The 14,420-nt window shown below is 34.3% G+C and overlaps 1 protein-coding gene across 1 annotated transcript in view; it reads left to right on the top strand.

The window, feature by feature from the left end:
• Window positions 1-309: 309 nt before the first annotated feature.
• The window catches only part of USP53 (ubiquitin specific peptidase 53), a 28,025-nt gene continuing 13,914 nt past the window's right edge, over window positions 310-14,420 (top strand). The window contains exons 1-12 of the mRNA XM_084286357.1: window positions 310-956; window positions 3,289-3,381; window positions 7,212-7,346; window positions 7,798-7,911; window positions 7,998-8,080; window positions 8,423-8,528; window positions 9,342-9,488; window positions 9,996-10,145; window positions 10,627-10,798; window positions 11,609-11,758; window positions 12,832-12,975; window positions 13,209-13,941. Coding sequence (XP_084142483.1) covers window positions 813-956; window positions 3,289-3,381; window positions 7,212-7,346; window positions 7,798-7,911; window positions 7,998-8,080; window positions 8,423-8,528; window positions 9,342-9,488; window positions 9,996-10,145; window positions 10,627-10,798; window positions 11,609-11,758; window positions 12,832-12,975; window positions 13,209-13,941 — 2,171 coding nt within the window. The 5' untranslated portion in view covers window positions 310-812. The remainder of the gene's footprint in view (window positions 957-3,288; window positions 3,382-7,211; window positions 7,347-7,797; window positions 7,912-7,997; window positions 8,081-8,422; window positions 8,529-9,341; window positions 9,489-9,995; window positions 10,146-10,626; window positions 10,799-11,608; window positions 11,759-12,831; window positions 12,976-13,208; window positions 13,942-14,420) is intronic.

The raw sequence follows: 14,420 nt of genomic DNA, 5'->3' as shown, positions 1-14,420 counted from the left end.
AACTTTATCATGGTCTCTGGAGGTGTACAGTAAACTAGAAAATAACTGATTATGACAGACAAAATAATTTTTCTGTCTTGAGAAAACTATGGGGTGGAAATTTTCTTCTTCCCTGATTATTGCATCTGCCTGTATATTAAGCAGTTGTTACAGCCATCTTTATTTATTTAGATTTTTAACATTTTTGAAAAATCCGGTTTTAATTATTTTTTTTCCTATTTCAGATTCACTTGAAAGAGGATGAGATAAACATGGAGTCTTCTAAACTGGAATATATTTTGTGGATCACAGTTAAAAGTAAAAAGATGGACGGAAGTCAGCGAAGAGGAATATAATGCCTGTCAAGTCAGAAAACAGGAGTATAACGCCTGTCAAGAGTTTTCCATTTCTGTGATATGTATAAACTCATGATATAACACAACTCATGATTTATAGTAATACTTCATTGATATCCCTGGAAGAAGAAGTCAATTACTGTGCAACTTGCTTAATAAGAACTTTTATTCTATTAACTTTTATGTATTTTAACCTTACCTGGATAACATATGTTTTTTTCTTTTTTTTTTTTTTTTGAAAGTTTCATTTGAAAACTTTTGTGTGGTTATATTTTAACTGACAGACTGATCCTGATAGATTGCTGACAGCTGCTCCTGGAATAAGGACTTAAACCCCTCAGTGGTTACTGTTACACAGGGTTGAATGGAATGTCATGACTTTACAGCGATTCTCTTAGGACCTTCTTCTTTGCCTTGCACCCATCATATCCTTAAATATTTAAGTGTAAATAGTGCAATTATAAACTCTGGAAAATAATGGCATGGGTGAAATTTTTAAGGAAACCTGGGGGTAACCTTGGAAAAGTTTATCAGCCTGGAAGTATATTGTCCCTGGCCCCGACAAAAGGTTTATTAAATGAACCAGGACAAAACAGCTGCTTTCTAAATAGTGCTGTTCAGGTAAGAAAATTTTTTGATTTATTAAGTAGTTCTCATTTTGTTGCAGCTTAGATGATCATAGCAGGGAAAGGGTTCTCTTGGAAATGCTGTTTTTATTACTTGTATTGCAGTATGTGTATTCTACAGAAAAATACACCATGTTTTTCAGTGGTGTTAAATTCAGTTCTCAATTTATTAAACATTTTAATGATGCTAATTGAGACAGAATGTTATGGCTTTCTGGAATTGACTTTCCTGTAAAAGGTGGCTATCACAGAAAATAGACAATGGTGGAAATAACTTTTATTTAGAATTTGATTTCAAGAAATTGAATGTGAATGTTAAATATGTAATTCTGCCAAAAATGACAGCATGTTATATTGTTTGCATACATTAAGAATAACAGTAAAACTTTCTTTTCATATTTGACGGCTTAATACTCATAACTTTAAAACTTAGTGTTTGAATTCTAAAACCAACATTTGTTAAATGTGTTTTTATAACCTACCAAATTTACATTTTTTTTAAAAGTACAGCAGTCAGTCCTACTACATGCGTTGAATAGGGTACTATTTTTATTGAAATCCTGTTTTCTCAGAATTAGTACATGAAATTGTGTTACTGGGGCATATCAGAAGATGCACATGCAGTTGAAAGCTTTGATTCTAATTTTAGGAAAGCCTTATGGAATTAGTAGAGCAGGAGATACAACTGATACCAAAGAAATATGACTTAAGTATCTTTTTACTCTATATGCATATCTATTACAGGTCAAATTCTTGCAAGTATTGCCTATGTACTGTTCTGTGAATAATTGAAAAAAGCATTGCCTGTTTAGATCTTAAGTATAGTTTAATAGTACAGTGATATTAGCATTATAAAAGTTGGTCTTTTACAAGCCTATTTGTGACAGAGAATATGGGGATATAATTAATTCTGTGACAAAACAGTGCTTTCCTTTCCAGTTTTTCTTCAAGTTAGAATACTAGCAGTAGTTTAGTTTTAGGACTTTTTAAATCAAAAAAATAAAAGTTTTTTTTAAAGATGTGCAAATAGAGGGTATAAGAGTATATTTTGTTGTAATGCTTAGATTTTGGCCCTGGTTGTTTGCAAATTGTACAGAATTATTTGCCAAACTGGCAGAGGCCTTAATAGATGCATAGACTTCCCTTAAAAAAAAAAAAAGGCGAAAAAAAACATCCAACAACAAAAATAAATCTTAAAAATGGTCTGGATATGAACACAGGAGGTGAGATATGCACATGCCATACAAATATGGTATCTAAATAGGTTTAAAACAAAAACGTACAATAGGCTCTGTAGAATGAGTTTGCTGCATTGGATTTAATGAGAACAGCATGACCTATATTCTTCTTTAGTTTTGGTAGTTTCCCCTAGGGTGCCCTGAAATTAAACCCTAAGTCATTTTTAGTTACGCTTTCAGACAGTCCTAGTATTTTACATCATACTGCTGTTTATCACATGGTGGGTGATGATTGGTGACTGCCCTTTTAAAAGGAGGAATGTGTTCCTTTCTTTCCTCTCCTTTGTTCAACCTTCAGAACTGAGGTTCTAACATTCCTTTTCAAAAATATCCTAATTCATTTTAGCATTTATATTTATAGATAGATATTTTTCTTCTGGATTTGTAACTGTTGTGTTACAGTGTCTCTCAAGAACTCATTTTTATGCATTTTTTTATGGCAACTTTGTGAACTACTGCAGTGATTGTGCAACTAAGACACTAGATACTGAAAGCAGTATAGTGTGACTAAATTGACATTACCTTTGTATACAGTAGCTACACAAATAAAAGGTAGAAACTTGCAACTGATAAAGCACCAGTGGATTATCTTGATCTGTGGAGAAACAAATGTATTTCAGCGATAGTTTTAGTAAGAGAGCAAAATGAAATGCTGTTCACATTTTACCTAGCAATTCAGTTTCTGTGTATTCATCTCTTTTGTTTTAAAGAAATCACAGAAGAGGGAGAGAGGAAAAATGAGACCCCATAGCTTTCTTCCTCTTATGTAAAGCCATAAGATACACTACTGCACTCTCTGTACAAATTTAAGCTTACTTCTCGTTTCCTAAAGAGCATTTCCAACACCAAGTATACTGCAGTTGTTTCAAAAGTTTAAAAATGAGATCTACATTTTATACAAGAGTTGTGAATGCAAACCCTCCACAATTTACTAAGCTAATGGAAAAGGATCATAATTTATCAGTCTTGGTGCTCGTGTTGTAAATGTTATGTAAAATCAGGAGGAAGAAAAGGAAATCTAGTGCATGTTATTGTATTAGATGTAGAGCTTTCAAAATGAGTTACTTATTTTCTGTGCATCTTTTATAGGTTTTATGGCAACTTGACATATTTCGACGAAGTTTGAGAGGTTTAACTGGACACGTGTGCCAGGGAGATGCGTGCATATTTTGTGCTTTAAAGGTAAATGATGAATATAAATTTTAGAACAAAGCATTATGCATTTCTCCCTATACATCTTAAATGAGGGAAACAATTCTACTGAGATGATAATTTAATGTCCTTATCGTTTTTATGTCTAATAAGAATGTCTCGTTTTTGTGATTGAATCATACTTGTATGTCCTTTTAAGGACATTTGTAACAAATGTTTGTAACATATTTTATATTATAGGAGAAATATTACAGTACACAAATTTGCAGTCTGATTAAGCATACAACTATTGTCTGTTATAAGACAGTATAACCTAATTGAAAATTTCTAGCAAACCTTGTAGAGATCTGTTATTTTTCTGTCTACGTACAAATGCTTTTGTTCTTTAATTCAGTGTTTGAATACAATAACATTGACTGATAACGTCTCAGGATTTTTTTCTACTGAGTAGTTGATGGTAACTGTACAGGACTTAATTGTTTAGCTTGTAGGTAGTGAAAGGTAGGCAGAGGTACTAGAACTTTAAAGAATGCTGGTAACATTTTAGAATTGTAAAAGTATGTCAGATCTGCAAGTCTTAACCAGCACACAAAACTTGTACTTCAGTTTTGTAAGTCATCTGAAGTCCAGAAACAAATGAGTTCTGTTAGGTTCTTGCTATTTCTGCTGCAATGGTATTTGGCTGCCTTCAGTTACCAGGGAAGAACTGTAAACATTGTATCTCATGTTCCATTGGGATAAAATTCCCAATGAAAAATGCATAGGAGTTTTTGTTTTGTTTGCTCGTTCTTTTAGTAATATGTACTTTCTACTTTTACTGACAAAAAAGATGGTTTGGGTTTCTGTATAGTTATATACAGAACCAAGAATCACTTGTATGGAGAGAGCTGAAAGGGTCAACACTATTTAAAAATGAAATTAATCAAGGAAGTGGTTTTTGGCTATACTAAATTGTAGGCAGGGATAAGCCAAGTATTTGTCAGGTGTTTCCAGTTAGAGTTTATTCACAGGGCGTTTTACAGACCAAACTTTGGTCCTGAATAAACATTTTGAGGCAAGAAGTATTTGCAGTGACATTTAGTCTTTCAGGAGGTGTATAATCTATGTATTCTGTGTATTTTTTTTTCAAACCATTTTAGTGTTTATCATGATTGTGATATAGCACAGCTGATCTCTCCACTGATCTCTCTTTTCCCAAATATAGCTTTCCTAGAAGTGTCGTTTTACTTCTTTGTTTAAAATGTTTCATTTTAAAAAGCAAACAAGATGAAGTAGGTTTAGATGCAACTACCCATATTCAGACCAGCTTCCTGAGGCTTTTTCCCAACCTTTTTACAAGCTTTTAACTCCACAGAACTTAATGGGGCTTTCTGTTTTACCAGGGTTTTCGTGCATATTATATGTTCTTCTGTGTGCTGGACACTTGGTCTTATTACTACATGAAGTCCAAACCATAACTCAGCACACCTCTCTTTTTAGATAAAATCTTTAGATATAGTCTTTTAGTGTTGTGTGTGCAAGAACATCTGATGTGATAATCTACAGTAAGATTTGTGTCCTATCCCTTTTGATTTGACCCATATTACACATTAAGTGCTGGTCATATATTGTCTTGTTCAATGATGCATTGGAACTACCTTTCAGAAACTCAGAGGGATTGAATGGTGGCAATTTCTGGAATGTATGTATACTACAATGTAATCACATTGCTAAAATCATAGTAAAAATATTGTAGCAGTTTTAAGGTGCTCATAAACATGAAGATACCACTTAATGTCAAGTTGCGAATGAACATAAGTAATGAGTTGGAATGTGCCAATGGTGAATTTGTGAAGACCAGCTGCTTTTTTCTAAGCTAAACTTGCCCTTTGCTGTACCTTAATACCCTTTTTCTTTGTAATTACTGGGGCTCCAGTACAAAGTGAAATAGGTTTTGCATCACTTTAAGTTACCTCCCAAAACAACACCCTAGCTTTAGCTCCTCTGTAAGGCTACTGCAATTTAGGACATGTGATTTTCTTTATTCTTTCAAGTATCTGCTCTTGAAGGTTTGATTACTCCCATAATGCATCTTCTTGTGCCGTTTTTCTAAATGGCTTTCAAAACCTGAATATTTTGCATTGCTTTGACTGTCATGTCTTTCTATTTTGATAAGTTCCCAACAACAATGATAAGCCATATTGCTGCCCGTTCTGTAATTGGTTAGAATTGAATTGGTCATTGTTTTAATGACATAATTGCATTCTTTATAGCTGTATGGCCAGTAGCCTAGGTATTGAATCAGAAACACCACTGTGGTTAACTCACTTGGAAGTATCTGTCCTCAGTCATTATGTGCACTACTGGTTTTGCTTTCTTGGCTTATTAAAGATACTGGCTGAGTGATTCTGTTTGTTCTACATTCTGAACCTGGGGCATTTTTATATTCATGTGGTGTATGTGCTGGATGAGGATGCATTTCAGCAACCTGTCTGTGTTTTTTTTTAATGGTTCGGGGCTATTTTAACCCTTCTTATTCAAAAACAAGAAAGTGTTTTGTCTGTTGTATTTTTTTAACCTTTCCAAAAGGAATTTGACACTTCCTCCCTGTATAAGTGCCATTCTATGGTTTGATGGCTTTTTCTGAGCCTATGGTGTAAACTAGTAAGTTTACTAGCTAAGCCAGTAAGTTCTGTTTTACTCTGTTCAACTCTTTTTAAAAAATATTGGTGTTCTGTGTGTTAAATATGATAATATTTTTTTTTTCCTGGGGACTGCTGGAGTGGGTTTTAGAACATGGAGGCTGCTATAATGTTTTTTGGCATGAGAAGGAAGTTTTAAGTATTTGACAAGCACTTATACTGGAATGCATCATGTTTAAAATGCTACTTTATTAGCACTGAAACTTTGTATGTCTGTTGCTTCTTTGCCTTCTGTACGACAGATTTATGTTTTAACCTAGGAGGCCGATGTGAAGAATGAATATCCTTATTTATATTTTACGTGACTTCTCCCAATGTGCTTTGTTTCTCTTCTTTTTTTCTCAGAAGTTTGACTTCAGAGAATTTTTGAGAGTGGAATACACCCTTAAATGTCTGCAAATGTTTTCTCATCCACTTAGTGGCTTTTAACTTCCAGTTCTTTTAAAATCAACCTTCCTTACTTGCTAAATAATGAGGTCACTTACGTGCATATCTGCCCAAAAGAAAAGTAATAGCCAACTGTCTCTTCTGGGAAATAAAGAAAAAATCAAATGCAGTTTATTTTCATGTTTGTGAATTACAAATATTGACCCATTTTCTTGTCTTACCATATACACTGGTTGAGTAGATAGCTGATTTAATAGCAAGGATTTTCAGCATTCTGTGTAATGGGAGTTTTTTTTGCATATCCATCATTTTAATAAAGATACGATCCTGTCTGAAGTAGTAATGTAAATGTGTTATTTAATAAGTGATATATGTTAAACTAAAATTATATTGTGCCCCTAAGAAATACATTCCATCTATAAAGATGAGATACTTAAGCGTGAACCACTATTCCAGTGGCAAAATTAAAAAAGCTGCATAATTACAGACCAAAGTTTTGTGATGCTTTTGGGAGCTGAAGGGCTTGCTTTTTGCATTTTTATATGCTTTGTGTTTTCTTCCTACTGAATCAGAGTTCCGTTTGGTAGCTTAACTTTTTATAATTGAACAAGTAATGGTGAGAACATGGAACTTGAGTAACTTTAAGGGAAAGTAGTCATTTGTAAATTTTAATGTATTTATGTTTTTTATATTTGCTGTTTAGGCATGCTGCTTAAGAACTGATCTGTTTGAATAGAACTGCAGTGCATAGTTAAGTGGCTAATTAAGCTGAGTAATCATATTTCTTCCTAGGCAATATTTTCACAATTTCAACACAGTCGAGAAAAAGCACTCCCATCGGATAATATGAGACATGCCCTGGCGGAAAGTTTTAAAGATGAACAACGTTTCCAGCTTGGATTCATGGATGATGCAGCAGAATGTTTTGTGAGTATTCTTTACAATAGCCAAGTAGGATTATGTTAGCTTTATAGAAAGGATGCCAACCTGGCTTATTGTTTTGGTAAATTTAGACTCACAGGTAGGATACAAGTAGCATAATACTGCTGATCTTGTTTATGTCAATTTATGGAGACACCCACAGTAAGTAGTAATGTGAGATGGAGTAATCTTGCATTTGTTCCATACTTTCTTTCCTAACTCTGTGCCTCAGACAGAGGGGTGTGTGAAATACTACAAGGGGTGAGTGAGGATAAGGAACTCTCAATTATTCCCAGAAGTTTTTGGATCCTTCAGTGTGAATAGGGATGGAATTAAGTACATGTTAAACTTGTAGGTTGCCTGTTTGGAGCCAAGAGGAGTAGTTGCTGGAGTATTGAACTGGAATATTGCTTATATATTCTGACTTCATCAGTTTATTTTTGTTGTTTCTTTTTAGGAAAATATCCTTGAGAGGATTCATTTTCACCTAGTGCCAAACAGTGACACAGATATGTGCACTTCAAAATCCTGTATTTCTCATCAGAAGTTTGCTATGACACTGTATGAACAGGTCAGAGTAATACTTGTTTGCTTTAACAAATACTTTGTTTCTGCTGTCAGGAGTAAGTAAAAACAAAAGGATTTTTATTTTTGTAGTGTGTATGCCGCAGTTGTGGAGCATCATCAGACCCATTGCCTTTTACGGAATTTGTGCGTTATATTTCTACAACGGCCCTGTGGTAAGGGGTTTTATTCTTGTATTTGTCTAATTTGTCTAATACACTCCCAGTAATGTGCTAGAAAAATGCTGTAAGTTAAAAGTGAATTCTTTTGAGATAGTGTCCCAAAGTAACATTTGGATTTCAAAAACAAGATGTAGGGAGAGTTTGACAAAAAGTATACATTGCTACTGTTTTACCTATGAATCTTTTCCTATTATGCAAAAGATCAGTTGAGACTTGGCAGAAATCTGTTTATTCTTAAATGGAAAATAACTGTGGAACTCCTTTCTTTTATATATATATATATATATATATATATATATATATATATTTTTTTTTTTTTTTTTTTTTTTTTTACAGTAATGAAGTAGAAAGAATGATGGAGAGGCATGAGCGTCTCAAGCCAGAAATGTTTGCAGAATTGCTGCAGGCAGCAAATACTGCTGATGACTACAGAAAGTGTCCTGTAAGTAAACAAAGATGTTCCGTGACTTTCGTTAATATATAATGGAGAACTCTTTAGGATGTTAAATCAGGCTGAAGTATTCCTCTAAAAGCCGGATTCCTTCTGGCCACTTTAGTGCAGTCTAGCTTAGGGAAAGATTGCCTTTAAGTTTAATTCTATTGCTGCAGTTACAGATAAACTTTGTACTGGATGTGTAAGTAGCTGGTTAGAAAGTTGAGTTATTAGGCCTATACTTTCACTCTGTGTTAAATATACAGCTAGATACTTCTGATTAGTCTGAATGGGTGTATTGTTTGAATGAAGCACCTTTCGTTCATATATACTGAGAGCTTGAGAAAATCGTCTTTAATTGGAATAATGTTGTACTTTTATCAACCAAAAAAAGTCTCCATTAGCTTATTCTGCTTCATCCTTCTCTTCTTCAAATGATGCTTTATCAATACTATTAATCTGGGAATCATCAAGAAGGGAATAAGAAAGTATAGAAATAACCTTAAATTTCCTGGGTAGGAGTAACAAAATCATGATGGTGACTTGCATATGTTCAGAAACTTCTATTTTAGGGTGATGACTGGATGTAGAAGTTTAATTGTAGCCTTCATCAGTGTTTATGTTATTTACTTTAAAAGCATAAAAAAGTGATGATGAATTTTTTTACCTGTAAATTGTTAGAAACAAAAATCATAATTCAATTCGAGAATTTGAATAAGTTGTTTTTTTGTTTTGCCTAGTAACTCAACAAGGAACCTAGAGGTTCCTTTTAACATATTTGTTTTCCTTGTCACCACGCTTTTTTTTTTTCCCTTTCTCTAGAGTAACTGTGGTCAAAAAATAAAAATTCGTCGTGTTCTTATGAATTGCCCTGAAATTGTGACAATTGGTTTAGTCTGGGATTCAGAGCACTCTGACCTGACAGAAGAGGTTATGCGGAATCTGGCAACACAACTTTATCTTCCTGGGGTATCTGACCTAAAACTATTTTTTTATTCTAGAATTTAATTTTATATAAATCTTATGTAAATACAAATATATGCATATGTGTATGTAATTATATGTATTTAAAAATCAAAATCAGCACAATTTAACTTCAAAATTTATGGCTAACATTCTGTATAATGTGCTGCCTAATGTAGTTTTTCTGAGAGGAAAAAGCCTTGTCAGAAGTGTTGGCCTTACACCTAAGTGTGAAGAGGAATACAGATAAATTCCTAGTTGAAAATTTACGAATATCATACTCAATTTGAAATTTGTAGAATTAATCCAGAATTACCATTTTGCCCTAACAGCTATGTAAAAAAAAAAAAAAGTTAAAATAGACCTATTAGGAGCAAAGATCATTATTAATGAAAAACTGAATAATGCAACGGGATATTTAATTCTAATTGTCTTGGTGGAGTGCCAGTAGTTGACCTAGAAATCAAGTGTAAGTGTGTTACATGCTTTTAAAAATATTTAATATTTTTACAGCTCTTCTATAGGGTTACAGATGAAAATGCCAAAAATAGCGAACTTTTTCTTGTGGGAATGATTTGCTACACAAGCCGACATTACTGTGCCTTTGCCTTTCACACCAAGAGTTGCAAATGGGTGCTGTTCGACGATGCTAATGTAAAAGAGGTAAATATCCTGTTTTTACTGCTACCAAATTTAGTGATCTTCAGTTTTCTAGAATGCATTCTTCTGTCACAACACTTAAACAAGTCAAATGAATGCCTTTTTTTTTTAAAAAAAAAAAAACACTGTTTTTGAACCTTTAGTTTACTAAATCAGTTTCACAAATGAATTATAGAATTAACTTCACCACTTAAAAATGCGAGATACTTCATGATGTTAATGCACATCCTGTCTACTTTTGAACTTTTCATTCTTTTTATGAAAGACTTAACACTGCAAATATAGTCATCAGTAATTGATGTTCTGGCTGTTAGCCAGTGTAATACTGGTTCTAGATTCTTGCCACAATTTACGTAAACTTATGCTACAGTGTTGAATCTTGACGTACCTTTAAAATTAGGACATGGTTACTTGCTGTTGATTGAATTATTCTTTCTATAATTCTCTTTGATGGCTTTGATACAAAAAGATTATTTTTTCTTAGATCGGAACAAAATGGAAAGATGTGGTCTCCAGGTGCATTCGATGTCACTTTCAGCCATTGTTGCTATTTTATGCTAACCCTGATGGCACAGCTGTATCTCCAGAAGATGCTCCGAAGCAGATTATTCACTGGTCTCCAAACAAAGTAGTAGGAGGAAATGGGGAAGACTTAGGTAATTCGTTTTTTTAATAATGATATAAACTAAGAGGAATTATGAAATGAGGATTATAAGGGAGGGGGTAATGGATTAGCTGATTTTGTTCTTAAACACTTTTATCAGTAATTATCTAAAGGGTCTCAAAAGAAAAAATACTAGTATACATACTTAATACTGGAACTGTCTGTTTTGTCTGTTATGGGAATACAAATTGAGACACATGGATAAGGAGTGGATTTTTTTATTGAAGATAAGTCATTACTAAAGTTATGTGTAAAATAGTTCTTTCAGAAGAAAATCTAGTATATTTGTATATGCAATTGTTCTTAAGCGTGTATTGGTACATTTAAAATACTGCTTAAAATATTATTAATTTAAACTCATCCATCATCTTTTTAAAATACTGCTTAAAAAATGCTTTTTATAGCATTTTACTAGAGCTTAATACAAATACAGAGAGATATTTGGAGTGTGTGTTACCATATGTGTATGCACATGCACTTTTTCTAAACTTTAAATATAACATACAAGTAATGTAAAAGGCCAATTGAATTTGACATGTATCCTCTTTACATAATAAGTCGCAATAGGACATGCACTGCTTCAGGGAAGGAGTGGAGCCTATTCTACTGCAGCCTGCCATTATAAATATGGCAGGATACAAGATGTTACAAAACCTTACTGCCTAGCATATTGAACTGTGGTGGGTTGCTTGTTTCTTTTTGTTTTCTTAATCCTAAGTTAAGAATTCAGTTTTGAATTTACACATTGGAAGATTTAAATTAGGAAGCCTGTAATTCTAAAGACAGATATGTTGTTTGTTAGGATTTGAGAAGCATTCTGCTCCTAAGTCAGACCACTTGAAAGAGAATGGAATTGGAGACTCTGCTAGTCAAAGGAGTAATAAAAAACTTCAGCCAGATAATTCAGCCTTCAGCAGAAGCCACATTCAGGCTAGTGGTGGTAGAGGTCCAGGTATGTACCTTCCCTCCCCTCCCCCAACCCCAATACGTGGCTTATTATGAAATATTTATGCTGGTGCCATAACTACCCCCTCATTCTTCCTGTACTAAAGTGCTGCTTGAGGCCTGCATCCTTTTCTCAAACAACTTCATACTTTCCAGTCATATTGTCAGTTAAAAAGCCCATTAGAAAGTTTAAACTGATTTGATCTGGTGGAGCATGTGGCTCTGCAAATCATTGGCTGTTTGGGGGAACACTGTTTCCCAACAGTATTGTGATGTGCAGTATTATTTTTAATCCTGTATATTAACTGATGGTTATACTGGGGGGGGGGGGGGGGGAAATACTTATTTTATTATTATTTTTAAAAGGCACATTTAATGTAATTTATGATCTATTCTGTCAGTAAACCAGACTTCCAAAACCAACCAACCAAAAAAGCTTTAAGTAGCAATACTGGGGAGTGACTGCTGTCTCATGTGTCTGTGCATTTGCTACAAACTTCCCATACTGGGAGAGATGTTGGCTCCTCTTACTTGAGAGATGTTTCCCTTCTGTCTTTTCTTTCAATGTTGAATTGCTAAATCTTTTCAAACTTGAGAATGCACATCTCGATAACTCTTTTTTTGATGAGGCGATGACCCAAAAGGGGAGGAATTTGTTGTCCTTAAGCAGTGACTACTGTTTTCTTAAGAGTAGAACTTCCCATTTAGACAAGATTAAACTTGGATTAATTTTGTAGTATAGTTCATAAAAGTTGAGGTAAACAGTACATGCTTTGAAAATGGCTTGAGTATTCAGTCTTAATAAGACATTCCTTTAAGACATGCCTGAGGTAATGCTGCTTTGGTTGCTTTCATTAGCTCTGTTTAGTGGACTGCTTGGAGATACCTGTATGCTCATACCTGTGCTATACATATTCTGTTTTCCTAAGAATCTGTGGTTTATAATTCGTTAATCTTTTTAACTAGTGCTAATTATAAAATATAAATGTTATGATACATACATGCAAATACAGTTGTGTATTTTGATCATGAAAAAGTTTTTATTAATGATAATTGACAAAATATATATATTTTTTGCAGCTAAGTTAGTTAACAATGATCAAAAGGACAGGCTAAAGGACATATCCAGAGAGTGTGCTCAGAAAGCTGCTGATATGAAAAACTTCTCATCTTTACGAAAAGATGCTGACAGAGGACCAAGAAAAGAGTCTGGGAGACAAAGAGGTACACTTTAAAAATATGACCAGAGAATCAATGGTTTAGACAGGTTTTAGCACCAAGATTTTTTTCCGTCGTTCTTCAGTTTGCATTGTTCTGAAACATGTAGTGAATTTGTTGAGATAATATAAGAAAAATATATACTGTAATTAATATTTGTTATGTTATTTTTTGTAAGTAAAATTATTTGTGAGAACTTTAATGCAGGTTTTTTTTTTCTCCCTCTTCCTTCTTACCAGATTTAACCGGGGAAGATCGTTCCTATTTTAAGTCAGGATCTCCTCCGGTTGGGAATGGACTTAGACAATGCACTGATCAGCGCATATACAGCAGTCAGGGGAGAGGACCGTATAAGCATGACAGCGCACCTCACCAAGCAAAGCTTTCTGTACCGGTGCTTGGAACAAATAAAACGGAAGCTTTTACAGCTGGGGAGAAACCAGTGGTTAGGACCCGGACTGATGGTGTCACTGGCTATGACACAGACTGCAGTCAAGACTCTAGAGACAAAGGAAGTATCATCAGCAGCAGAAGCAGAAGTAAAGGCTGGAAACCCATGCGGGAGACGCTAAATGTAGACAGCATTTTCAGTGAGACTGAGAAGAAACAGCATAGCCCGAAGCACAAGGCAACTGCGAACAGTAAGTCTAAACATGAAAAAGAACGGAGCTTTAACCATTGGCCAAAAGAGAACCAAATCCAGAAATGTTTAATGACTATATACGAAGATGAAACAAAACAGGATACAGGAAGTAGAAGCTCTTTGGATTCAGAGGGGAAAGGCAACGCTGAAAAAATCAAAGGCTTTGCAGAGAGAAAAATCCATGGTGATAACTGGCAGATCCAGAGGACAGAATCTGGTTATGAAAGCAGTGATCATATCAGCAATGGATCTGCAAATCCAGACTCTCCTGTTACTGAAGGAATCAATCCAGCTGAGGTCAAGAACGTTAAAGACAGCACTTCCTGCAGGTAATGCTAGTTCTCGTAAGAACTTATATAGATTGTACAGAAAAATAAATTATGTTCATGTGTTGTTTCATATACAGTCAAGTAAGTATACTTTTGGAACTTCATACTTTTTATGCTATGTATGTGGAAAACTAGCAATATATCTAGAAATATGAGTGCAGTTGTGAGTCTTGTCTTATCTTAACTCTGAGGCAGCAACAGTATTCAGTTCTGTTTGGAAGGTGCTGAGCCAGAGCTTTGAAGCCCTGCTGAGGGGCAGGGTGTGTTAATTTCAAATAATTGCTACAATTCTTTAACTACAGGGGTTTCAAGCTGCAGGTAACTTGCCACCTGCAGTGGAATACAACTGTCTATACAAATCATATCTGTAATAGTTGTATGGACAGGCCCTTAGTGAAAAGATTGGAATGGCAGTACATGATGCTTGTGTATTGTTTCTAGTCATTGTTCTGAAATTGAGATTTTTAGAACACCTAGGG

This window comes from Netta rufina, assembly GCF_964035555.1.
Source record: "Netta rufina genome assembly, chromosome: 4".
Lineage (NCBI taxonomy): Eukaryota > Metazoa > Chordata > Aves > Anseriformes > Anatidae > Netta > Netta rufina.
The sequence above is the reverse complement of the archived record's forward strand: the minus strand, read 5'-3'. Positions and strand labels throughout refer to the sequence as shown.